Source organism: Triturus cristatus, chromosome 4_1 (assembly GCF_964204655.1).
Source record: "Triturus cristatus chromosome 4_1, aTriCri1.1, whole genome shotgun sequence".
Classification (NCBI taxonomy): domain Eukaryota; kingdom Metazoa; phylum Chordata; class Amphibia; order Caudata; family Salamandridae; genus Triturus; species Triturus cristatus.
The window spans coordinates 743,137,545-743,162,663 of NC_140585.1; the positions used below are offsets into that span (position 1 = coordinate 743,137,545).

Here is a 25,119-nt window from a genome sequence, read left to right on the forward strand (position 1 = left end):
CTCTGCCCTGGGCTGCTCTGATCTGCCTCCACCCTCGGGGCGCTGTCCCTAATACAGAACCCCAAATCTCAGAACACGCCCTTTGCGCCTCCTCTTCTGCGGGGTCGACTTTCAGTAATTTTCCACAGAGCGCTGTCCAGTTCCATCGTCCATCGCTTGGCCTTGAGTCCCAGACGCCATCCGCACTAGGAGTTACGATTGGCACATTCCAATGCACTCCCATGTCTGGCTTTTACTACATAAGTCAATTTGTGAACAAAGAGCTTCTCTACTAACGAGCAACTGTCCTTGCACCTGGGGTGAGATCATGCAAGGCAGACATACTTCACATCTTTTAACTTGCAATTTACTACAGCCTAAAACCTCTACTGGAATAAATCCTTTTTGGCCTATTGCCCTTGGCTAACATAAGAAAATACCAGGCCTTTCGCCTCAACGATATATGCGAATTCTGGCCACTACTTCGGTTACACAAGCAGGTTTAAATCACAGTATTGACATTTACGTCTTTCTTTCATGTGTGGTCAAACTAAACAGTCTACAGACACGAATTCTAATCTACACGTTTTAACATCACATTGTTCAAAAGGACTAAGCTCTATGCATTGCTTCAATATATACATAAGATGCTTGTACATAGCTAACACTTCTATTGAAATCGACATAGGTTATACAGTTCTTAATACATTGCACACAAAATACCTGAGTACACATTTGATTATATGCGGGTGCCGACTAACAATGAATATAACGCACCCCTACAATTTTCAAACATTTAAGCGCTACATCACACTGATTCAAGGGAAACCTCGTTTATCTGTAAGAGATGTGTGTATATTAGAATCAACATACAGACATTGAATATACTGTGTATATCAAAAAACCAGATCAAATATCAGACAAACACTCATTCACATTGTCCCTGTAGTTTAACATGGCTCATAATATAACACGGTGCAAACCGTGAGGACAAGAACTCTATTTCTTTTAGATCTTCCAGACAAGTCTGCAACCAGTTAGGAGCAAACAAACAGTTGAGCCGATTTGCTCAAGAGTCTGGGTATACAAAATGGCTTATTGACTCTGTGGTGATCTCTTTTAAAACTATGGCACATGCAAATATATGTCAATGGGAAGGGCAGTGAGTGATCCTCAGTGCTTCGACATAATTTGGGAAGACGGAAAAATAAAAATTAAAAATTAAGATGAGGCTTACGTAAAAGAAGACGAGGAAGTGCTCCTTGGGCAAACAAGCGGGTGGCGGGACTACAGAACAACTGTGATAGAGAGAGACAAATGGGAAAATGTCAAACTCCTGTAGTCCGTTATCCCGTTGTGTCTCAAAGTTCCGCTTCAAAGAAGAAAAAAGAGATTTTCTAACAGCGGTACTTACATCGTCCAAGTCCTCAGCCAGGCGATTTCACCTACGAATGACCGCCGAGCCCGGAGTCAAAGTGAAAGCACGTATTCGTGTTTAAATAGTGGCAGCCGTGGCGGGAAACCAGGAAGAGTCTGCCCCTGCCGGTATGCGCACGCATCAGTAGTGTAGACATGGAAAACAGACTGTATCGCTAGTCCTGGGTTGAGAAGAAGGACTATGTGTCAGATTACCTTCTTTCGAAACTTTATCGACATCCTCGATTAAGCGCAAACAAATCCGAGAAACGAGTGACATATGATCTAGAAGTATCCCCATGTCCCGTGAAAAATCAGTAAATCACGTCTTTACTCAGGCAGATAATGAATAACCTCATAATGACATGATTGTTGATGTAAGATGGGGAATTCTATTTGGGAGGACAATCAGGTGGAGAGGTTAAGTGGATAGGGACCTGTGACTTTTCAGGAACATAATACCAGGGCAGAGGGATTCAATTGTCCAGACACCATTAGTTCGTTCGTCTCAACACAGATCCCCACGGGATATTATCATTGAGTCCCCGTAGATGTGTCGATAGGCGGTAAACCCACCGCTGTTCTTTTTCAAACAGTAGGGAGGGTTTTGATTGCTCTATGATGGTCCAGTGTAGATCATCCGCAGTGTGTTGGAATCGTAGGAAATGTTCCGTTAGTTTTGTCATGCTTTTTTTGCAACGGATTTTGCTTCGATGCTCCCCAATGCGTAACTTGACCTTACGTGTGGTCATGCCCACATACTTCAGATCACAAGGGCATGTGATTAAATAGACCACATCGGTCGTGTTACAGTTGGTGTGACTACGTTGAGTCCAGATTTTGCCCATTTCCAAAGGTAGAGTTTTTGTAGGCGACGTGAGGTGGCACACACTGCATGACCCACAAGGATAGTGGCCATATACAGGTGGTAAGCCCCAAGTGTCGAGAACAGAGGGTACAGTGGGTTTCCTTAGGATCCTCGGTCTTGTATGAACAAGGGAGTCCTTAATACTTGTGGCTTTCTTATATGCAAAAAGGGGTCTTTCCCAATTCTTGTTGTTGCTCGTCAGAATCCTCCAATGTCTGTTAACTGATTTTGCAACAGCATTGGATGCAACGTTGTAAGTAGTTACACACGTCAATGGTGGATCCGTGGATTCTTTGGGAAAGGTTTGCAACAGGACCTCTCTAGGTTGATTTCTGGCTCGTTTGTAGCTTTTCGTTAGAATTGTGTCAGGATAGCCCCTCTGTTTTAATTTTTGTGTCAGTTCACTGGCCTGTTTACGAAAGTCCTCCACCTTACTACAGTTCCGCCTGATGCGTAGATACTGACCATAGGGGAGATTTTCCCGGAGTGGTCGAGGGTGAAAACTGGAGAAAGCCAGAAGGTTGTTTTTGGCTGTAAGTTTATGGTAAGTTTTTGTTACCAAAGCCCCATCCATTTTGGTGACTACCACGTCCAAAAAAATCATCTCATCCTTATGGAAAGAGTTGGTGAATAACAGATGAGGATCGCAGGTGTTTATCCATAGTAAAAAATCATGAAGGATACTCTCAGGGCCCTGCCAGATGATAAAAATGTCATCAATATATCTTTTCCAAAAGGAAAGATAGGAGGAAAAAGGATTCTGTGGGCTTAGGATGAATTTACGTTCGAAGTCAAAAACATAAAGTCCTGCCACACTAGGCGCAAAAGTGCTGCCCATCGAAGTACCAGTTGACTGGAGGTATAGTGTTCCTTGATATTCAAAAAAATTCCTCTTTAGGGCCAAAGTGGCACAATCGATGATAAAGCCTTTGGGTGTTTGAAACGGCCAATCAACGGAGTCAAGAGCTTCCCCAATAACCTGGATGGTATTGTCTTGTGGAATGCTCGTATAAAGACTCTCGATATCCAGAGAGACTAATATAGTATTGTCAGGGTCTATCCTTAGCTCCTGTAATGCTGCCAGAAAACTCTTGGTGTCTTTGAGGTAGGTTGGTGTGTCCTGTATTATGGGTTTTAGAAAAAAGTCGCAAAAAATCGACAGGGGCTCTAAAAGAGAGCCAATACCCGATACAATTGGGCGACCTGGAGGGGGTAACTTATTTTTATGGATTTTCGGCAGAGTATAGAAGTAAGGGGTAATGCCTTTGCCTTTTGTCAAAAAATCAGCCTCTTGCTTGCTTATAAAACCACTTGACTCAGCATGTTCAACAAGATTACATATAGTAGTTTTCAGAGTCATAGAGGGATCAGTGGTTAAAGGGGTGTAGTTCTTAGCATCGTTTAGTAGACGCCTGCATTCAAGATCGTAGTCAGTTGCATTCTGAATTACAATGCCTCCACCCTTATCCGCAGGTTTTATCACGATGGCAGAATTGTTTTGCAACGATTGTAGAGCCTGGAACTCCTGGGCATTCATATTCTTGTATGCTCCTTGATCCTGTTTTTTTTTTTTTTTTTTTTTTTTTTTTACATTTCTATAGCGCACGGCTACTCAAAAAGAGTGTCCCGGCGCTTTAATGGAGAAAGAGATAAAACTGCAACATAAAAAACATAACACCAAATAGAACTAACAGAAGAATGGGCCAGAGATTCACGCCGAACCAGCTACTGACTAAACAACCAAGTTTTAAGGCCTTTCCTAAAAGCTAATAGGCTGCTGGCTCCCCGAAGGGCCAGTGGTAAAGAGTTCCACAGCTGAGAAGCCAGCAATCCAAACGAGCGGCCTCCGAGGCGCGCTTTCTTTACCCGGGGGACAACAGAAAAATGCAGGGCTTCCGACCTCAGAGACCTGGTTGGATGGTAAAAAACCAGTCTCTTTTGGAGGTACTTGGCTCCCTCCTTATGAAGAGCCTTATAGGCCAAGGTCAACGCCTTAAAAGCGATCCTCTTGCGAATAGGAAGCCAGTGTAAAGTTGCCACAGACAGAGAGCAAAGTACTCGAAAGAGGACTAGGTTTTGTGCCATCGGCACGCTTGGACCGCTTCCGTTTACAATGTGAACTCTCCGAATTTTTCAGAAAACTAAAATTGAAATCTTTTTTTGAAAAAAACCAACCTGATGTCCATGTAGATCATCCCAGTGACACTGCCTTACGCCTGAAGTCTACATTCACACCTCCCCCCCACCTGGTCCCAGCAGAAATCACTGCATTTGAACAAGCAGTTATCAATGATGTTGAAGCCTGGGCTTCAACATCATTGATAACTGCTTGTTCAAATGCAGTGATTTCTGCTGGGACCAGGTGGGGGGGAGGTGTGAATGTAGACTTCAGGCGTAAGGCAGTGTCACTGGGATGATCTACATGGACATCAGGTTGGTTTTTTTCAAAAAAAGATTTCAATTTTAGTTTTCTGAAAAATTCGGAGAGTTCACATTGTAAACGGAAGCGGTCCAAGCGTGCCGATGGCACAAAACCTAGTCCTCTTTCGAGTACTTTGCTCTCTGTCTGTGTCAATGTCACTGAGGAAAGATTGAACACTAGACTCTCTGGTTGCTGGTTCCCGCCTTGCTCCGTGTATTGTTCCCCATCCCTTCTTCCTGCTCCCAGTGTACTTGGCTGTTTCCCCTTCTTCGCCCTCGTCCTCGTCGGCCTCTGTCTAAAAAAGGAGGGCGGAACGTGTTGGGTGGAAAGGGAGGCATTTGGGCATAGCCAGGATTCCAACCCATCATTGGGAACTGTGGTGGTTGAAATTGATTGTAATATCCCTGACCCCCTTGGTTGGAAAACGGTTGCCAATTAGATTGAAAGTGGTAAGGTCTATTTCTGCCTCTGCCTCGCTGTCTGGATTTAGTACTCTCGTTACTTGATCCACTAGAAAAGGAATCATTGTCATCAGCACTATGTGTCTGGTCATTGCTGTCAGTTGGAGGGACAAAATCCGGATTGGCATAAGGGTAGATTTTGTTAAATGAGAAGCGTTTAAGATCTTTCTGAAATTTCTGAGCTTTAGACTGTGTTAAAGAGTCCTTATATTCATTGATCTCTTTATTGAGCTCATCCAATTTCTTTTTGTAACCAGACAAAACTGCCCGGAAATGTGTTTCGGTTAATTGAATTTCAACCATTAACGCCTCTGACAGCCTGAGAGCAGTTTTTATAATTAATACGAGCCAATCGCGGGTGCAGTGCCACGCGATTTGGGCCCAGTCCCTACGAAAAGTTGGGTCATCAAGGACGGCTGTCACTATTATGAATTATGAATATAAGGCAATGGCGTTACCGGCGTTTCGTGTTAAACATCGAGAAAGGCGACCTGCTGAAACGCGTCTGTTGTACGCCCTGAGTTCCTGAAATAAATGTACCGTTGGAACTCTCCCCGTGAGTGCTGTCTTCTCTGATTTGGTACGATTACCGACCAACAGTGTGGAGCTGAATATATATATAAATATATATATATATATATATATATATATATATATATATATATATATATATATATATATTATATATATATATATATTCCACAAATACCTCTCAAAACTCTAATATGAGAGGAAACAGGCACTCGAAGTCAGGGGATTTAAAACAATGTAATGTATCAAACTCCCCAAAAACAGGAACACATGATATATATATACATATATAAATTGGTTTTCTTAATTTTTTTCAGGGCTCATGTGTCAGCTGTCGCGCTTCAAGATTTCTTTCAACTGGTTGTCCCCCTGGAACAGAGAGCATTGTAAGTATTGAATTGTGCATGGTGGGAGAATTTTGCCTGGTGATAAAATAGGCATATTTACAGATCCGGTACTTATGCTAAAATGCATGCACGATCAAGTTCATGGAGGTGATTCATAAAGCTATGGATATACACAAAGAAATTACTCCGTGCTTAAGTTATCCTTATGCATAAATGGCGTTTGCTAACTGTTGCCTATTCACGTCCACTCCCACACAAGTTCATCCATAAATTATGCATGTTGAAATGAAAAGGCCCATCTGTATGGTATCACTTGCATTGGTAAGTTGCACATACTTTCCCAGCCCTGTATGTTTGTAATTTGAGCAAAGCTGGAAAGTTGATTCATCGTGTTAAACACTTGCCATGGGCATCTTCTTTGATTTATAGATGGCAAAAACTGTAGTATCGAGTGCTATATGAAAACAAAGTTATCAATATTACTTATGTATAGGTTTGGGAAATGTGTGGATTTCCAATTTTCTGTGTGCTACAGGGGTTGGCTATAAGGCCTGGCCCCTGGTCAGACCCTGAGCTCCAGTGCTGCCAACCTCCTTTAAACACAGGGTTTGGCCATGCATAGTGAAAGTTGTCCACAGCTTCTGCACACAACCCACTTTATGGCTATTCCACGCTATGCAAGGCATGTGAGTTGTGTCCTCTTTTGATTAGGGCAATCTTTAAATCCCCATTTAATGGGTACGTGTTTTTTGTTCTAATTTTGTACTCTCCTTGCCAAACCACAACATTCTTCTCTGCCATGAAAGTCCTTTGCAGTACAGGGGTGGTATCATAGTTGCTGCTCTGCCTTGCTTGTAATGTGCAGTGGCCTTTATGCTTTTCTCCCTTGCATCTTGGCATAAATCAAATATTAAATTGTTGTGATTTGTATGTTTTTTTTTGCTTTCCATTCCATGTTTGTCCTCAATTTCTTGCAGATAGAACATGTGTTATCCATATTTTTGTGTTTGGAAGTGCATGTTGTTAATGTGTTTTGCATGTGGTGACTGCCATGTTCATCTCTGCTAGTGCAGCAGTAGAAACATTGGTTTGGTTTTGTTGGCTATGACTGTGTTGGCCAGTGTGTGGGGGTATGAATTGTAAGATGATCACTTGATTTGGTAATTATCTAGTGCAAGGTTATTGGAGTTGAGTGATTCGTTCTCCTTATTAAACGTTTTTGTTCTTTAAGATGCATGATGATAGTTGGCCATGAGTATTATGCCACAGAGAGAATGGGCAGAGCTCCTGACAACGTTTCATGTCTCGTAGTTGTGCTTGGAAGCTGATACAGAAAAACAGCATCTGTAAACAGAGTTCGACCGTGTGTTAATAATCTACTTTTTTATACTTTGGCTGCATCGACAACATTGTCATACTATTTAGCAACTAAACATACCACACTAGTCCTATTCTATGACCAAAAAAAGACATACAGTAACTGTAAACTCTCCGGCTACACCTCCTGATCTGGGTAGTCGCCATTAAAAGTTTGTTCAGCATTATGCTCTGGTTGAAAACTGACCGCCCCAGGAAGGAAATATTTTACAAAGCATGAGGGTTAGGGAAATGTTTTCACATGAAGTCTTTAAAGGTGTATAATATATTTTCCAAGTTTATGCATGAATTCCCTGTGCTTGTATAATTTTATAAACAAACAATATGTTCTTCATTTTCTGCAGGAAGGAAAAACACAGCATTGTATGTACACAGATTATCAAAGATTGAGGAAGACTGTACATTTTGGATGCAGACGAAAATGCGCTAGGACTATTATTGTGAGCATAACATTTTATAACTTATCAGTTTTGTTTTAATTGTACATGCGATATCACAAAAATATGACTTGTGCTTTCCAACTAAGGGTTAGGTACGCACCATAAACTGCACTCGTGAACATTTGGAATTGCACATTTTACTTGAAAGCTAAGCATGAGTTGCAAACCAGTCAGTGTTTGTGACCTGTAGCTTACGATGCACCTCATGTACAAATCATTCACATTACAAATTGTACATTTACTGGAGATCACAAAACCTCCCGCCTCACTCATATTAATTAGGCAAGAGGCATTTGTGACCTCCTGTGAAGGCCATTGAATACATGGGAGAACAGGTGTCAAACCCTGCATTCACATTCCTTACATGTGACTCTTTTTAGGTCTCGCCTAGGCAGTGCTTGCGATGTCTGTGCAAGACATGCTGTATTCAGGTATTGGACTGGAAACCCATTTTCAGCCCATCTTTTCAATTGGCTCCAATTACTGTCCATTCAAAATGGTTGCTTCTGATTTGTGAATAGTTTTAGTAGTCCCTCCTAAGTACGGCCTTTTCTGCTTTTGTAACCTCCCATGAGGACTGTCCCTTTTACTTGTGTTGTTACTCAGTCTGGTTCATTTACAGTCTGTGAGCACTATTTGTTTCAATGATTTTCTCCTTTTGCAGGCACAACATGCTTTCCTGCAACGGTGTCTGCTTTTCCACTCTCTTCTGACTGTCTGCTCATCATTGCCTGTCTGCTTTTATATTTTTATTAGTAATGGCTCCTCCTCGTGTCCTGCCTCGGGCGCCTTGCTGTAGTTGCCATTTCCTAAGCAACCACACACCTTTCTTTACTTTTGCACAGGGTAGCACTCCTTCACTGCCGCCGCTACAGAACTTGATACTTTTTAATTACTTGCTTTATGCCACAATACACCCAAAATGGATGCTGTGCTTTGTCTTTGAAACATGCTCCCCCCCTACTTCACTGCCATCTGCAGCGCTTTCATCGCAGTGGATCAGATCAGCAAGAACAATCTGCATGTGTTGTAACAGCTGCAGCTCTCTCATGTCCTGGGAAGGGCATGTCACCACTGCATGTGCAGAAGTTGCAGAGACTGCAACAACTACAAGTACGACACGGTATTCAGTCACTGTGAGAACCATGTGAGCGGTGGTGCGGACACAAGGTCAGGGCAGCCCACCGAGAGGCTTCTTTTGCTGCAGTTGCCATGGTCAGGTAGAGGCAAGAAAGCAGTACCCGGGGCGCACTTCACTCAGTGTGCCGTCTCGAGTCCTGGCAAACGCTTCTCCATAAATTGATTCTAATATCCCGGCAAGTAGCATTCAGGCTCTTGCTGTTGTAATAGGGATCCCCTGGCTGGGTGGGTTGCTTGGGGCACAGTTAAGCACGAGGTTCATGTTTGGAGCTGGTCCTTTTATTTTTATTGTTGCTTGCTTTCCTGGTAGGATTTGGCGCAAGGCAGTTGTGAGTCTGGATGGTAATTGCAAGGCAATCTAGTGGGAAATGTCTTGCTTGTGATAACTTTGGAATATCTGGTTATAATTTAGGGTGTTGTGTTTCTGGAAAATGAGGGGCACAAGGAGCAGCCTTATTTTGTGAGATCTCCATTTTGCATAAGTTGCTTTACCTTTAAGCAACCACATGCCTTTCTTTAGTTTTGCACAGCCCATCACTCCACTCATGCACATGGTATGCCCTGGTGAGCATAGCATGCCATACTTTAGCAACAAAACATAAAGCACTTGCGATGCCAGCTTCAGCAATGGCGGCCACTTCTTGTTGAATTTCCAGCATGCTATGTGTGCTTCCACTACAAATAATGGCTGCCCCCATAAAGCACTCGGGGGGAGGGGGGCATCAGCTTCGGCAATAGTGACCCTTCTTGTTTCTCTAATGGATTAGCGGGCAGTGTTGCTGGTTAGGCTAGAGGTGCATTGTCAGAACTCTGCATGGCTCTGCTCCTGGAATAGCAGCGGCTGCTGCAGGCCAGACTTGAGATGCACGATGGCGCAGCACCCACGACGCGTGCCCTTCTTTCTCCTTGATGAAGACGACTTTAAATTCATGTTGCAATCTCCAGCCTTCACACGCTCACACTGGTCTGAAGAGGTGGGCAGAGCACAATGGTAGCATACTGCGGGCTGCTGCTGGCCTTGGTCTCCCTGGCTTCAGGTAAGGACATTGCTCATCACTGAGCTACCCTTACCCAACTCTCAACACCCCAGTCCAAGTCCCTGAATTAACTGGTGGTACACACCACTGGAGTCACCCCCTCTTCACACCTTTGAACTAGCTCGAGTCCCACATCCCTAAGCACCATAGCTCACTGAGAGTTGCAGGCCACTGCTCTCTGGTACCACTACACAACATCCTTGTGGTGTTTCCACCCCAATAACACCCACGCTGACCTGACACCACTGGTGATTTCATTAAACAAGCTCTGTGTTACACTCAGTACTTGCTAGGGGTGGGATGCGCTACGTCCAATTCTGCACAACTGTGTTCTAAACACAACTGTGCATTTAGACAAACTCTCTGAGAAGAAGGTTGATGTGCAAGTGATGTGCTTTGGACCAGTGCAAGGAGTTTTTGGAAAAAAATTATTTTGAGATTAGAGCGGCTCCTGCCCAGGGCCGGATTGGCTGTAGCGGGCACTGTGCATTTCCCCGGTGGGCTGCCAGGGTGGGGGCCAGTTTTGGGCCCCTGGGGGGGGTTTTTGGTACAGGGCCGTTTTTGCAGCATAGCTGCAATATCGGCCCCCTATAACACGAACGTCCAAAACCTGCCCTGGCAAACAGCTCAGCCGCACCCCCAACCGGCCGAGCACTTTGCCAGGGCCAGTTTTGGTTCCCAGTCCGACCCTGCCCCTGCCCCAATGGACAGGCAATTTGTCTGTTTGTAATTTAGCACCACCTATTTGTGGCACATTTATCCCTCCTTTTGGAAGTGCCTGCTGTTATTCCACTTGGTTAAGCACGCCCCTTTAGAGCAATGCCTTTCAACAGTCTGATATGGGAAAACAGCAAGTCACGGACCACATTGCACATTCAACATTATAGGATTTTTAATACCCCTTTGCTAGGGGTTTTACAGTTTATTCCTAAGCTCCTACATAGATAATGTGTGCATTTCTTAGCATCTAGTAACAATGGTCAAAAACGAATGTGCTTTAAACACCCCTTCAACAGTCTCTCCCCTCCCTCTGTGTGTCCCTCCCATATTATTCAATTACTGTGTACACAACTACCCTCTCTACTGTTCTCTTTGTTTCACACACACTCCCCTCTGCTTCTCCCTGCCACTATGAACCCCCTTTCCCTCTGAATCTGCCTCTCGTTCCATTTCTCTGGGATTTCTCCACTTCTTCATTTTTATCGCTCTCTCCTTCTGCATTTTCCTTTCTCTCACACACTATCACCCACACTCTTTGATTACCCAGCTCTCCCTATCCCATTCAGGTTTGCACTCCCTTTCTTCATCTGTCTTATTTGTCACTTTCCTCACATTCACACAAAATCTCTCACTTTTTTCCTCTTGCTCCTTCTCTACATGCGCTCTTCTGTTGTCTGTTATCCCTTTCTTCTCTACTACTCTTTCTCACTCTGGTTCCCTTTATTTTCTCTCTCCACTGTGTAAATAATTTTTCTCTCCCGAGCTCTCATTTCCTGTTTGTTCTCACCCTCATCTTCCTTTGCTATTTATTTTCTGTTTCTAACCTCCCTACTGTCCCTTCTCTGCTTCTCTTTTACTCTCTCAGTCCTAGCTCTCTTTCTCTTGACTGCTCTCCTCTTTTATTTCCTTACCTGTGCAGAAACAGTTTCTACCTAGTTTTCCCCTTTTCTCCACTACTCTCTGCCAAAAACACAATCTATCTTCTTTTTATGTCTAGCTTAGGAGAGCTTCAACCCGGGCAGGCAACAATGAAAGATCGGGGTCTGAAAGGTAGTTAACATCATCACTTTTTCTGTTTTGTGGGCAAACCCACTGACCGCAACCCAAAGGTTTTTTGGAGTGAAACCTGTGTTCTTCTCCTAAGAAGTCCTATCTATGGTATGCTGAGTATGTTTGCTACGCAAATAGTAGCCAAGCACTAGGCACCTAGTTCTAAATAGTGGCTATTGTGTTCTCCATTTTTTTTCTCCATCTTCCTTTCTATCTATTCTATACAACTCTCACCCCTATCTATTCACCATGCCACATAATTCCACTACACAAATATACTCCACAACAGAAAATTCCACCCCCCACATAATTCCACAACTAACAATTCCTAAACAACCCACATAATTCCACTCCAGACGACATACTTCAACTCCACTCCAAACCAAAACACATGGGTAAAACACATTGTAATTTACAATGCTAATAGCTCAAACTCTTGCAAATGTGAGACCTATTGCATTGCAAATGCTTGTTTATTAATCAGCCTTGTCCCTTAAAGGGACGCATGCTGCATTAAAACAAATAATTTTAATATATGAAATTACTTTGGAGGAGTATGCTCTGGTCCCCTGGACCCTTGTCTGCACCTCAACTCCATATACTGACCGTTAGCCTTCAATAAGTGGAACCTGTTTTAAGTGAACATCTTGGCAAATTGGTTATCACCACAACTTGAGTGGTGGTAATCTTTCAGTGCTTTGCAACTTGAATTGCGGTCACAGGCATTTTAAGGCATGTGCAAAATGGCAATGCCTTTTATTTATGTGTTTTGAAAACCTGCAAGCGGTGCGTAAATACGCACTTTGTACTTATAGTCATTGCTCACGAGAAGCAAGGCTGGCAGTCACTGCGCCTTTTTTACTACACACAACAGATGCGATTGTAATAATGAAGCAAAAGACACGTTTATAATACTTAATCTTTATTTAGATATAACACAGATATCTTTAAAAGAAATTACAAAATTTCACATTAAAAACCAACTGATTTAAAATGATGAAAACGAGCAGCAGAAATTTTCTAAATCCTAAACCGCCTGAGTCAATGACAGTTACATAATAGCAAGCGTTTAAAAATTAATGTAAAAAAACTATTCAGACATTGCTTGTTACGATGACTATAAAAATACAACATACAGATTAAAACAAGTATTGACCTATTAGATTGCAAAGCATAATATTATTTTCATTTCATTTTCCATAAAGTTTTTGTTAGCACGGCCTATTTTACATAAAATTACGATATGCTTGCTGGATAAAAGTTGTTAACCCCAAGTTTAAATCAGTGTTGTCGGGGTTCAGGGCCTCAATAATGGCTTGCCTGCATGTCCGGACACCCAGCCTATTCCAGCCTACTTTGAGTTTGAACCTGCGTTGAGAGTTAAAAGCTGGGCAGAGACAAACTACATGTAGCAGAGTTTTGGCAGTCTTGCCGCACCCTCTACAGATTACGTTTTCAGCCATGCGTCGCCAAGGGGGCAAATATTGTAGGAAGCGCCAATCACCCATTCTAATTATCATAAAACTGCGTTTTAAATACAGTGAATATGTGTAGGACAGGTAAGTAGCAGGGGCTAACCGTCTGTATGAATTTACGAGGGCCCAAGCATGACTGCGTTTGGTGAATAGTGCCTTATCCATTATAAGAGAACTCATTCTCACACATTTTTTAATGGCGATTTTAAATACTGCCCTGCTGGGGTTAAGGGCCCATAGATCACTCACCGACAATTGAAGGATATAGTCCTTGAACAGGCAGCCAAACGTGCCTCCAGGGTTTTTCTGGGTAATTTTCATCCAGACTAAGGATTCTAATGTTCCTGAATCCGCTTGCCTCAGTTTGTGACAGAGATTTAAGTATGTACCCATATTGGAGATATCATAATTCAGTATCCCCAGCTCTAATCTTACCTGAGCTGGCGATGTGGAGTTTGGCAGATGGAGTACCTTTTTGTAGATTTTTGTTGTGTGTTGGTTTAAGGCGGTATTCAGCTTGCCTCTAAATATCTCTATGCCGTATGCTAAGGTCGGGCCAATTTTCGCTCTCATGACTTCTAGAAGTGGTAAGAGAGTTGGGCCAGAGATATTTTTCGAGAGCTTTGCTAATGACACCGCAAGGGTCATAGCTTTAACTGTAATCTCGTTCCGATGTTTAATAAGATTACCCCTAGAGTCCAAATGGACACCTAGGTACTTATACGAGTGTCCTACAGCAAGGCTTATGTTGTTCTATACCCATCCACCAACAATGTGCCGTTTCCGACCAAATGGGACAACCTGTTTTTTCTTTAGGTTAACCTCTAATAGGTTAATTGTCGTGTAAATGTACAATTTATCCAGAAGTCTTTGCAGCCCAACCCTAGTAAGACTAAAAAGGACCAGGTCGTCGGCGTATAGGAGATTACTTAATGTCGTGCCTCCTACCTTTGGTGGGTGGCTGTTAGTGTCGTCCAGTAAGGTTGACAAATCTGCTATAAACAGATTAAAAAGCATGGGGGCCAGCACGCATCCCTGCTTCACGCCTCTTGATGTCGAGATTTTCCGCGAGAGGTGCGTGCCGGACCCCAACTTCACCCTGACCCAAGTGTTGGAGTGAAGTTGTATTATTGCCTCCAAAAGTTTGTCCGGGATCCCCCATTTCCTCAGCTTTTCCCATAAAGCAGCCCTCGGAACCCTGTCAAATGCTGCTTTAAAGTCAACAAAGCAACAGAACACTGATCTAGATGTGGACAGAGCTTTGTCGACTATAGTTGACAGTGCTAATAAGTTGGTCATTGTCCCAGACTTGACAGTAAAGCCGGTTTGATTTATTGGGATCAGATTATGGACCTTTACCCATAGCCTCAACTCCTCCAACAGGAGACCCGCATAGTGCTTTGCCTCAATGTCCAGCAGTGCAATAAGTCTATAATTATTGGGGGAAGCCCGAGAGCCTGATTTATAAATAGGATGAATTATTGCACCCCGCCATGAGTCTGGGATTGTTGCAGTTCTCAGAGCAAAGTTGAAAAGGTTTGTCAGTGGACCTGACCAGAAGGCCACGTCATATTTAAACAGATTCTGTGGCAGGCCATTTGGGCCTGGAGCTCCATCTGATCTGGCTTTTGACACAGCAGTAGCAACCCTTTCTTGAGACATCTGAAGGTCCTCGATGTCAATATGTGAGCACTCTGTGAGCTTGCTCTGCCTATTATTAAAGTCTGTTGCTTTCATTCTTGCGAGGCTGGTTCCTGTATCGCCTAGAAATTCTGGAGATCTAAAATGGTCGATGAGGAAGGTAGCCCAGTCTGATTCTTGGATGTTAGCAGATCCAAAGCTCAATGTGCTCGAGTAGGACTGATTGATTAGGGCCAAGAATGTTCGTGAATTTCGGCTCTTGCTCTCATACACTAATTTACACCAGAATTGATTATCATGTGTTCGTTTATCTTTAGTGATCTCCTGCCTGAGTGACTTTTGGGCCGCTTGATACTGTTTTAAGCATTCGCTATTCCCTGGAGCTTTTACCAGTAGACGTAGGGCTTTGTTTCTGGCGTTCTTAAGTAACTTCGATTGTTGTGAAAGTGCAAACTGGCACGTAGAAGATCTCCTTGGGGAATGCTGTTTTTTTGGAGAAAGATTAATCAGATGGAGGCAGAGCATCGACCATGTCGCTATCGGAGATGTTTCGTTATCAATTCCACCTCTTATAAGCTCCATGCTTGCTAATAGGACCTTTGGGCCGATGTCTTCACTCCATCTGAGGCGCTTGAGGTTTTCGGAATATATTCCCCTGCTTGTTAAGGGGGCGGATTTGTGCTTCCCTGGATTTGTTGTGAAAGCTATGACCTGAGGCCGATGATCACTTTCTGTTCGCGGGAGAATACGAAAGCTAACCAGACATTGGAGCAAAGCTGAGTTACAAATGGAGTAGTCCAGATAGGATAGTTTCTTTCCATTTGTCCAAGTCCAATTAGGAGGGATGTCGCCTTCCGACCTTCCATTTATAACCAGATAACCTGCGCTGTAAAAGCGCATCACGCAAAGGTGACCCAGGCCACAATAGGCTTGATTTACCGGTTTAGATTGTAACTCTGCCTCATTCAAGGAGAATGAAAAGGGCCCTTCAGATTCTGTTAGCCCCTGGAATAAATTGGTATTAAAATCCCCAGTAACAATATAGTCTGAGTCAGAGTACTCCACGGCTAAGTCGCTCATGATTTCTGTTAATCGTGCCAAGTGTGCTTTTTTTGTTCGTGTGTTTGGATTGATATATACATTTAAGAAGATGAGTGAACGATGTTCCCGCCATGCGTTGATTTTGACACCCAACAGCCAATCTTCCTCCAGTTTTAGTTGTGTTATTGGACCTTTTAAGTTAATTGATATATAAATTGACATGCCGCCTTTTGAGTGACCAAACCGGCTGTCCCTCAGTGCTGGTTTCCATAGATCAATATAGCCAATGACAGGGCAGCCTTGTGAAGCCCAAGTTTCCTGTAGGGCTATTACAGCATGTTTACAAATAAAAGATTGAAAATCTGAGTTTGTAATTTTCTGTTGAAGTCCGCTGATGTTCCAGGAGCAAATTAAGAATGTGGAGGCTGCTTGCGGGTTGTGCCCCGTTGGTAATACAGATGCTTGAGGTCTTGTATTTTCCAGAGATTTGATAGTATCACCCGTAGACTCTGTACCTTGTGGTCTGTTGGAAACGCCCACTCCCACTCCGCAGGGTGGTGGTGGACTCCCCGAACACACTGTGGTAGCTTGGCTCGAGTGGTCAGGAAACAGGCGCAGTGCTAAGCATACAATATACCCATACAAGAACCATGCGTGCATCCGTTCCAAAAACGACTCTACACCGTAAAAATTATGAAAATATTCTTTCTTTATCTTTTTCTCTTAGTTGCTGATTGGAAAAATAAATAGGTCAATCACAATATACAAGTTTCAAATAGTGCAGGTCAAATAAATATTGGCTGTTTGATGAAATAAATAGGGGTGATCATAAATAACAGGGCATAAATACAAGTGCAATATATACAGACAATTAAATACTTTGAGGCAATAAATACTGTACCAATAAATATTGTACACCAACAAGTCCTGTGGACCTATAAATATAGTGCAGCAATAAATAGGTAAAAACTCAATAAATACAGTATCCCCAATAAATAATTAAAAGTATACAGCAACCCTCATCTAATCAGATGACACTTCAATTCTTAAGGGCTGATATGGCCCAGGCACAGCTTGTAGGGTTGTGGAAGGCTTGAGGGGGGCTACTCCCTGGCTGGGACAAGGCTGAGGCCTAATCTGAGGTAGATCCAAGGGGGGTATACCAGTGCCCTGGCTTTCTCTCTCCACACAACCTCTCTAGGTTAGTCCCAGTTCACCCCAGGCACAGTCAGGTGGGTTTCAGCACCTCCCTAGCCCCTTAGAGCAGTCTCTCAGGTCTCCACAGGGCCTTAGGCGCCCTCTACTCCACTTACTGCCCTTTTTCTGATGTTCCGACGCCGCTGGAGTCGTGTCGACGCCGTGAGGCGGTTCCGGTTCGGTCTCGGCGGCCTCGGCACAATGTCAGTTCTTTGACGACGCCGGCAGGCGGTTCCGGTCCGATGTCGGTGGCCTCGGTTCGATCTCGACCTCCGATTCGACGGCGTCGGGCAGTCTCTTCACGATGTCGACTTCGGGCGGCTCCGGTCCGATGGCGCTCTCGGCTCCGATGACGTCGGCCGGCCTGGCCTCGATGTCGACTTCCGGCGACTCCGGGGTGCGATCCTCACCCCCGACCTCCGGTGCTCCTCCTCACAGGCTCCGGGCGACTCCGGAGTGCGATCCTCACTCCCGACCTCCGGTGCTCCTCTACCTCGGTCTCCGACGACTCCGGAGGGCGGACTTCACTCCTCCGATGACGCCGCTCGCTCGACCTCGGTTCACTCCCTCCTCGACCTCTGGTATTCCTCACGACCTCCGTCGGCGCCCTCTCACGACCTCAGGCGGCTCCGGGTACGACGTCTGCTACTTCAGTCAGCGCCGCTTCTCCACCTCGGGCTCCAGGTCTCAGGCTACTCGACGCCGGACTCCAGGGAAACCAGTTTCCAGGTCAGGATCTTGCTGCTTTCTTGGTTCTAAGGCCTGTTCCTGCTGTCCAGGTCCTTAGGATAAGTTTCTTCTGTCTTCTTCCCACACAGGGCTATAGGCTGGGATCCATCAGTAGGGACAAGTATCAAGGGTGGGTTTATGGACCCCACTCCAGGCACAAGTTTCCACCCCTGCTGCTTCACTCCTTCCTCCTTCACTGTTGTGCTCCTCTCTCTTCACCAGTCAGGTGCCAACTGCCAGCTCCAACTGCCAACTGCCTCTCTTATCCTCCCAACATTCTAAACGGTCTCCAACTGTCACAGAGTCCTGGAATCTCCTGGAACGTTCTGGAAGGTGCTGGTAGGTTCCAGTGGATGCTGGTGATGTCACAGGTGGCCACCATTTTGTGCTTCAGGCCCTCAGGCAGAAGTTTTCAGGGGTAATTAAAATGGCTCCCTGAATCTGCATCAATATGAATAATGAAAACAAATGAGGGAAAAAGGGCCAAGTCCTACACAACCCCCTTCCAGCCAAAAGCCAGGGTAGACCGATCAATGCCTTGATGGTCTTCCCTGCTTGGGGCGAGAAAAGGTGGACGCAGGCCCGCAACGGCAGGAGCACCCGCAAGTTCTCCTCCGCTCTGGAACCCAATGGTTCCCTAACAAACCTCCCTGGACCAACAAAACCACCCCACGGGGGCTCCCTAGCTAGTTGTGGCCAGGATCGGCCCCTGGGCCATCCAGATGTCTCTGGCCCGGGTGATCTCGCGGAGTGGGGGGCAGTAGCCCCAGGCCTGTAGGGCCCGTTGACCACTCCGGTCCTCCTCCTTGCAGTCCTAAACTGCCTCTGGTCCTTCCTCCTGGGGTTCACACCCTTAGGCTGACCAGCCTTCAGGGGCGAGGCTCTCCTCCCCCTAACTCTCCTTCTGGGATTCCTCACCCTACCCTGCGAGGCACCCTCAGACCAACACTTCCTCCTCAGTCTAGGGCCTTGACCCCTCAACTGATCCTTCAACCTAGGGTCTAAACCCTTAGGCTGAGTCGGTGCCCGAGGCGAGACCTTCCTCCCTCTGCACCCCCTTCCAGATTTCAGCACCCTCCTACCGGGAAAAGTACCCCTGGACGTCAATTTCGGGGGGACCCGGTTAACCGAGGCCCCACCCGCCAGGTCAGGCAACCCCTGAGCCTGGCATCCCAGCCCAGGACCTAAACCCTGAAACTGAGCCAACCCCAGAACCTCAGGCGCGCTGGTTACAGTCGCCCTGGGTCCTCCTGACACTAGGGGCTCCCCTGCACTGGATGGCACTTCGGGACAGCCTAGGCTCCCAACCTGGGGCTCCCTTGCGGAACTCTCCAGGCCCTGAGACTTCGGTTGGGGCACCTCGGGACACCTCCCCGTCTCACGCCTTCCTACAGATAGGTCGTGAGGCCCTACAACCCTCTCTCCCTGGGACCTAGCTGGGCTATCTGCCACTTCTCTCACCTCGCTGGGTTGGAAGATCCCTGCACTACCCCCTTCAGGTTCACACCCCAATGCCTCCTCAGACACCCTGGTGATGTCTTCCTGGGGTAAATATACTTCTAGCTCCTGTGAAGCTTCTGGTATGCTGCCACCAGTGTCCTCGCTGGACACACTCATCTGGAGGGCACGCAGCTTCATCTCCTTCATCCAAAGCTCGTGCGCCATCCTTTTCTCCTCCATCTCTTTCTCCAGCCTTGCTAAGTCCCATGTGAGCTGTCTTTCCTCCCTCCGGTCTGTTAACTTCCTGACTTGGGCCACAGTGTACGTTTCTAGATTCTCTAGTACAAACTCCATCTTGCCCACTCAGGTTAGAGGACAGGTTTTGTGCAGTAACAATGTAGGGTGGTACCTTTAGTAATACCTCCTCCCACCACCAGAGTAAATTTGGAAAAAACAAAAACCCACAATTAGGAAGGCCGCTGTGAGAAAACTCCCGGTGTAGGCCTATGGACTACCCACAGTTATTGTTGAGTATATGTAGGCACAGCTCTATCCCACCACTGAACACCAATTTATGTTGGAAACGCCCACTCCCACTCCGCAGGGTGGTGGTGGACTCCCCGAACACACTGTGGTAGCTTGGCTCGAGTGGTCAGGAAACAGGCGCAGTGCTAAGCATACAATATACCCATACAAGAACCATGCGTGCATCCGTTCCAAAAACGACTCTACACCGTAAAAATTATGAAAATATTCTTTCTTTATCTTTTTCTCTTAGTTGCTGATTGGAAAAATAAATAGGTCAATCACAATATACAAGTTTCAAATAGTGCAGGTCAAATAAATATTGGCTGTTTGATGAAATAAATAGGGGTGATCATAAATAACAGGGCATAAATACAAGTGCAATATATACAGACAATTAAATACTTTGAGGCAATAAATACTGTACCAATAAATATTGTACACCAACAAGTCCTGTGGACCTATAAATATAGTGCAGCAATAAATAGGTAAAAACTCAATAAATACAGTATCCCCAATAAATAATTAAAAGTATACAGCAACCCTCATCTAATCAGATGACACTTCAATTCTTAAGGGCTGATATGGCCCAGGCACAGCTTGTAGGGTTGTGGAAGGCTTGAGGGGGGCTACTCCCTGGCTGGGACAAGGCTGAGGCCTAATCTGAGGTAGATCCAAGGGGGGTATACCAGTGCCCTGGCTTTCTCTCTCCACACAACCTCTCTAGGTTAGTCCCAGTTCACCCCAGGCACAGTCAGGTGGGTTTCAGCACCTCCCTAGCCCCTTAGAGCAGTCTCTCAGGTCTCCACAGGGCCTTAGGCGCCCTCTACTCCACTTACTGCCCTTTTTCTGATGTTCCGACGCCGCTGGAGTCGTGTCGACGCCGTGAGGCGGTTCCGGTTCGGTCTCGGCGGCCTCGGCACAATGTCAGTTCTTTGACGACGCCGGCAGGCGGTTCCGGTCCGATGTCGGTGGCCTCGGTTCGATCTCGACCTCCGATTCGACGGCGTCGGGCAGTCTCTTCACGATGTCGACTTCGGGCGGCTCCGGTCCGATGGCGCTCTCGGCTCCGATGACGTCGGCCGGCCTGGCCTCGATGTCGACTTCCGGCGACTCCGGGGTGCGATCCTCACCCCCGACCTCCGGTGCTCCTCCTCACAGGCTCCGGGCGACTCCGGAGTGCGATCCTCACTCCCGACCTCCGGTGCTCCTCTACCTCGGTCTCCGACGACTCCGGAGGGCGGACTTCACTCCTCCGATGACGCCGCTCGCTCGACCTCGGTTCACTCCCTCCTCGACCTCTGGTATTCCTCACGACCTCCGTCGGCGCCCTCTCACGACCTCAGGCGGCTCCGGGTACGACGTCTGCTACTTCAGTCAGCGCCGCTTCTCCACCTCGGGCTCCAGGTCTCAGGCTACTCGACGCCGGACTCCAGGGAAACCAGTTTCCAGGTCAGGATCTTGCTGCTTTCTTGGTTCTAAGGCCTGTTCCTGCTGTCCAGGTCCTTAGGATAAGTTTCTTCTGTCTTCTTCCCACACAGGGCTATAGGCTGGGATCCATCAGTAGGGACAAGTATCAAGGGTGGGTTTATGGACCCCACTCCAGGCACAAGTTTCCACCCCTGCTGCTTCACTCCTTCCTCCTTCACTGTTGTGCTCCTCTCTCTTCACCAGTCAGGTGCCAACTGCCAGCTCCAACTGCCAACTGCCTCTCTTATCCTCCCAACATTCTAAACGGTCTCCAACTGTCACAGAGTCCTGGAATCTCCTGGAACGTTCTGGAAGGTGCTGGTAGGTTCCAGTGGATGCTGGTGATGTCACAGGTGGCCACCATTTTGTGCTTCAGGCCCTCAGGCAGAAGTTTTCAGGGGTAATTAAAATGGCTCCCTGAATCTGCATCAATATGAATAATGAAAACAAATGAGGGAAAAAGGGCCAAGTCCTACATGGTCATTCTGATCTTTTTGTTGATAAGATTGCTGGGAGCCAACTCCAACCTTGATCTAAATCAACATTAGTTACCACATTTGAAGACTGGTTGTTACATATTTTAGGGCCAGCCGCGTTTTTTAAAATTGAGTCTGGTCTGGAGTAAGACACAGATCAAGGAGATCCGTTTTTTTTAGGTGGTGTTTGCTGATTTAGTAGTGTTGGGGGGTACCCTGGAGTGGAATATGGATAAACTCGGATGCCCCAGTCCCGCAGGGTAGCCTTGTGATCCAAAAAAACCCCTGCCCAATAGGCTGACTTGAATGTTACTAATGTTACCTCAGATGGTTGTGTGCCTCTTGGTGGGAGGAATTCGATGGATTCGATGTCATCCGTTACAAGGCCTGCAAACCCCGGGGTGCCATCTACTAGTTTGATTATATTAGATCCATTGAGAATGTCATGCCGGCCTTTTGATTTATAGTCAGGAGCTAGTATGATATGTAATAGTTTTAAGTCCCTTTTGACATTTTTACTACATGGGCTTTGAATTGGTTTATTAGTTTTATTGAGTGACGGGCCTGCATCGGGCTCTTGCTCCTGTTCAGGCTGGTAATTGGAGGCCTTCCTCAAAGTCTGACTATTAATAGGCAAAAGTGTTTTATGATTGTAGATTGTTTTTATTAAATGTGGATTAGTCGTTAACTTGTTTGACCGGGGTGGAGTTGAAGAAGGCACTGAATTGGAGTTAATTACAATCGCTGTAGCTTCTGACAAGCTTGGTTCATTACTTTTCGCCCTTGATTTTGCTTTAGCTATACTAGGGTCTTCTATTGTTATTCCCACGGGTAAGGACTCTAATAAGCTTGGTTCATTAATTTTCACTCTTAGTTTTTCTTTAATAGAGCTTAAATCCTCAGTCGCTGTTCCTGTGGCGGACTTGGTTGAGTCTTGATTTCTGCCCAGAGACCATTGGATAGCGGTTTCAGATAGGTCCCTTTTCTTATCCGTTGTGCTTGGATTTGCTGACGATGATGTTGCGTCAGTTCCGCTGAAAGCTTTTTTATTAGGAGCTATTTCAAAGACTGGGAAAAAATTTGACTGGGCAGCGGTTGTTTTAGTCCTTACTTTATTTCTATTTTTGTGCTGGCGTTTGCGCTCTCTCTTACTACAAAGTGGTAAGGGGGCTGGCTGCACTGCCGAGGTCAAGGATAACTGATCTGCTGAACTGGGTGCTATCTCTTGCTCAGTTTTGGCTGCACAAAGTGAACGCCCGGTTGAGACCCGGGCATTTTTGATCATTGCTCCAGTCGGGTCGGGGCCCGTTGGTCCACTTTGGAGTCGGTCAGAGGATGACTGTTCATTTATCTGTTTTAGGGGGGAGACTATTTCCTACCTCTGCTTGGTATCTTGGTTTGTTGTAATCCAAGGATCGGCTTGTTTTTGAGGCGTATTTTGCATTATTTGCGGTTGTGGGCTAGGGGTTGTTAATTGGTTGCCTCCCTTCAACTGCTTAACTTCATCTATAACTTTAGATAGAAATGCTGGGAGCGATGAGAGTGAATCTATGATTGGGGAACAGCAGCAAACCGCCTGAACGAGCTTTGCAGAGGATTGTGCTCCTATTATTAGATTATTCAATTTGTCTAATTTATTGTCAATTCCTGCTGTGAATAGTGCTAGAGTGTTCAAAAGATCTATCTGCACATCCAGTTTATCAGAATGATAGTTTAAGGCATTTACTGTTTGTTGGAAAGTTTGTAAAAGTTGAGGCCAGACACCTATTGCTGTAGAGTCTTCTAAGTTGGACTTTACATTTGGCATATGTTCAGGAGAGTTTTGAGTGTTTTTCAGAAAAAATTACAAGTCCGCTAAAAACTGGTAATCTTGAACTGATTTTTTAGGTGAATGTGATAATGGTATTGTTACTGTTGTTATTGGTGTGAATACAGTGTGTTTGGGACTTGTGGCACCCGAATAATCCTTTGGACTACTGGTAGTTTGAGGCGATTCAGCTAGTCGTAGATTTTTATTGAAAAGATGGATATTTTGCGCATGGATTTGAGGGAACATTAAGTGACTATGAGAAGCCATTATGGGTTCCTTTAATTTGACGAGATCCTGACTTGACAATGGAGCTGATGGTTCTATGTTCTGCACATGGTCTGTAAGGGGGCCTGAATTTTGTAGGGGGCTCAGCAAGAGAGTGGGCAGCAAACCTGCTTCTTGCTTACACATAACCGTTGGTGAGGGAGTTTGTCCTGGTTGTGATTGTGAAGAGCGATCGTGTTGAGCGTTTTGTTTTAGAAGTACCCCCTCTAACTGAGCTGGGGTTACCGCTTTTTGTGCGGATCCAAAAATAAAGACTTCCGGGAGTTGAACTAAGTTTTTACTAGTCGAATTCTTCAATGGCTGTTGTGGGGGAGGAGGTTGTGGAAGGAGCATGCTTGCTTCGGCCTTTTGGTCTGATACTCCGAGGTTGATTACCTCCAGTGGTTGCGAGTGTAAGGGAGTCTTCGCCATAGGTGGAATTTTTTTTAAATAGTCCAACAGCTTCAAGGTTTCCGAAGTCTTTGATGAATCCTTACTCTTGCCATCAGGCTTTAGTTTTACAACGTTCACTGAGTCCTTGCAAGCCCTTAGGACGCCATGGCTTACTTCGTCAGGCTCCTCGTCAGATGACAGCTGTTTGGGTTTCCTCCTTTTAGGAGTCGCTGCAGTTTTCCTGACTTTCCCAGATCTCATGGCTTATGTTAATTGAGATACTTGTTAGAGATCAGCTGATACAGAGCCCCTGCCAGAGGACCTCCGGAGGTCCACCAGAGTTGCTCTGCCAAACTGTAGGAGAACTGAAGATCTTGTGTTCTAAAGATTCCAGCAATGCTTGTCTGGTGATTGAGTATTGTGGTTATTGTCCTGTGCTTATATATTGTGCTGTCTTGCAAATTTATTACGTTTTACAAAGGCTGCCAAGTCGGTTAAAGGTAGCGTGAATTTTTACTTTTTGGCGCTTTTAACGCTTTAGTGAAATTGCGCAGGCTTGTATTGGAGCCTTACTCATGGCACCCCCCGCTCATTTATATAGCCCCAGCCCCTATCAGCTGACCCACGGCCGCCCACTCACCGCACTGCTCAGGCAAGCCTGGGAGACTAGGCCAGACCTCGCCTCTGTGTTATTCCCCTCAAGAGGGGTCACGTTGATAGTGAGGCTGACAGTAGAACTCACCAGCCAGTGGCCCAATAAGCTGTGAGAGCGTTGGACGCGATGGAGGCCGCACAGGGGGAGGGGAGAGAGCGGGAGGAGCAGCCCCAGAATTGAACAGGGTCGCCTCGCCCCCACACGTCAGCTGCTAG

General features: G+C 45.7%; 1 protein-coding gene across 1 annotated transcript in view; it reads left to right on the forward strand.

The window, feature by feature from the left end:
• Positions 1-25,119, forward strand: part of LOC146855449 (stabilin-2-like) — a 1,111,419-nt gene that overhangs the window by 667,994 nt on the left and 418,306 nt on the right. The window contains exons 36-37 of the mRNA XM_085653245.1: positions 5,995-6,063; positions 7,746-7,841. Coding sequence (XP_085509371.1) covers positions 5,995-6,063; positions 7,746-7,841 — 165 coding nt within the window. The remainder of the gene's footprint in view (positions 1-5,994; positions 6,064-7,745; positions 7,842-25,119) is intronic.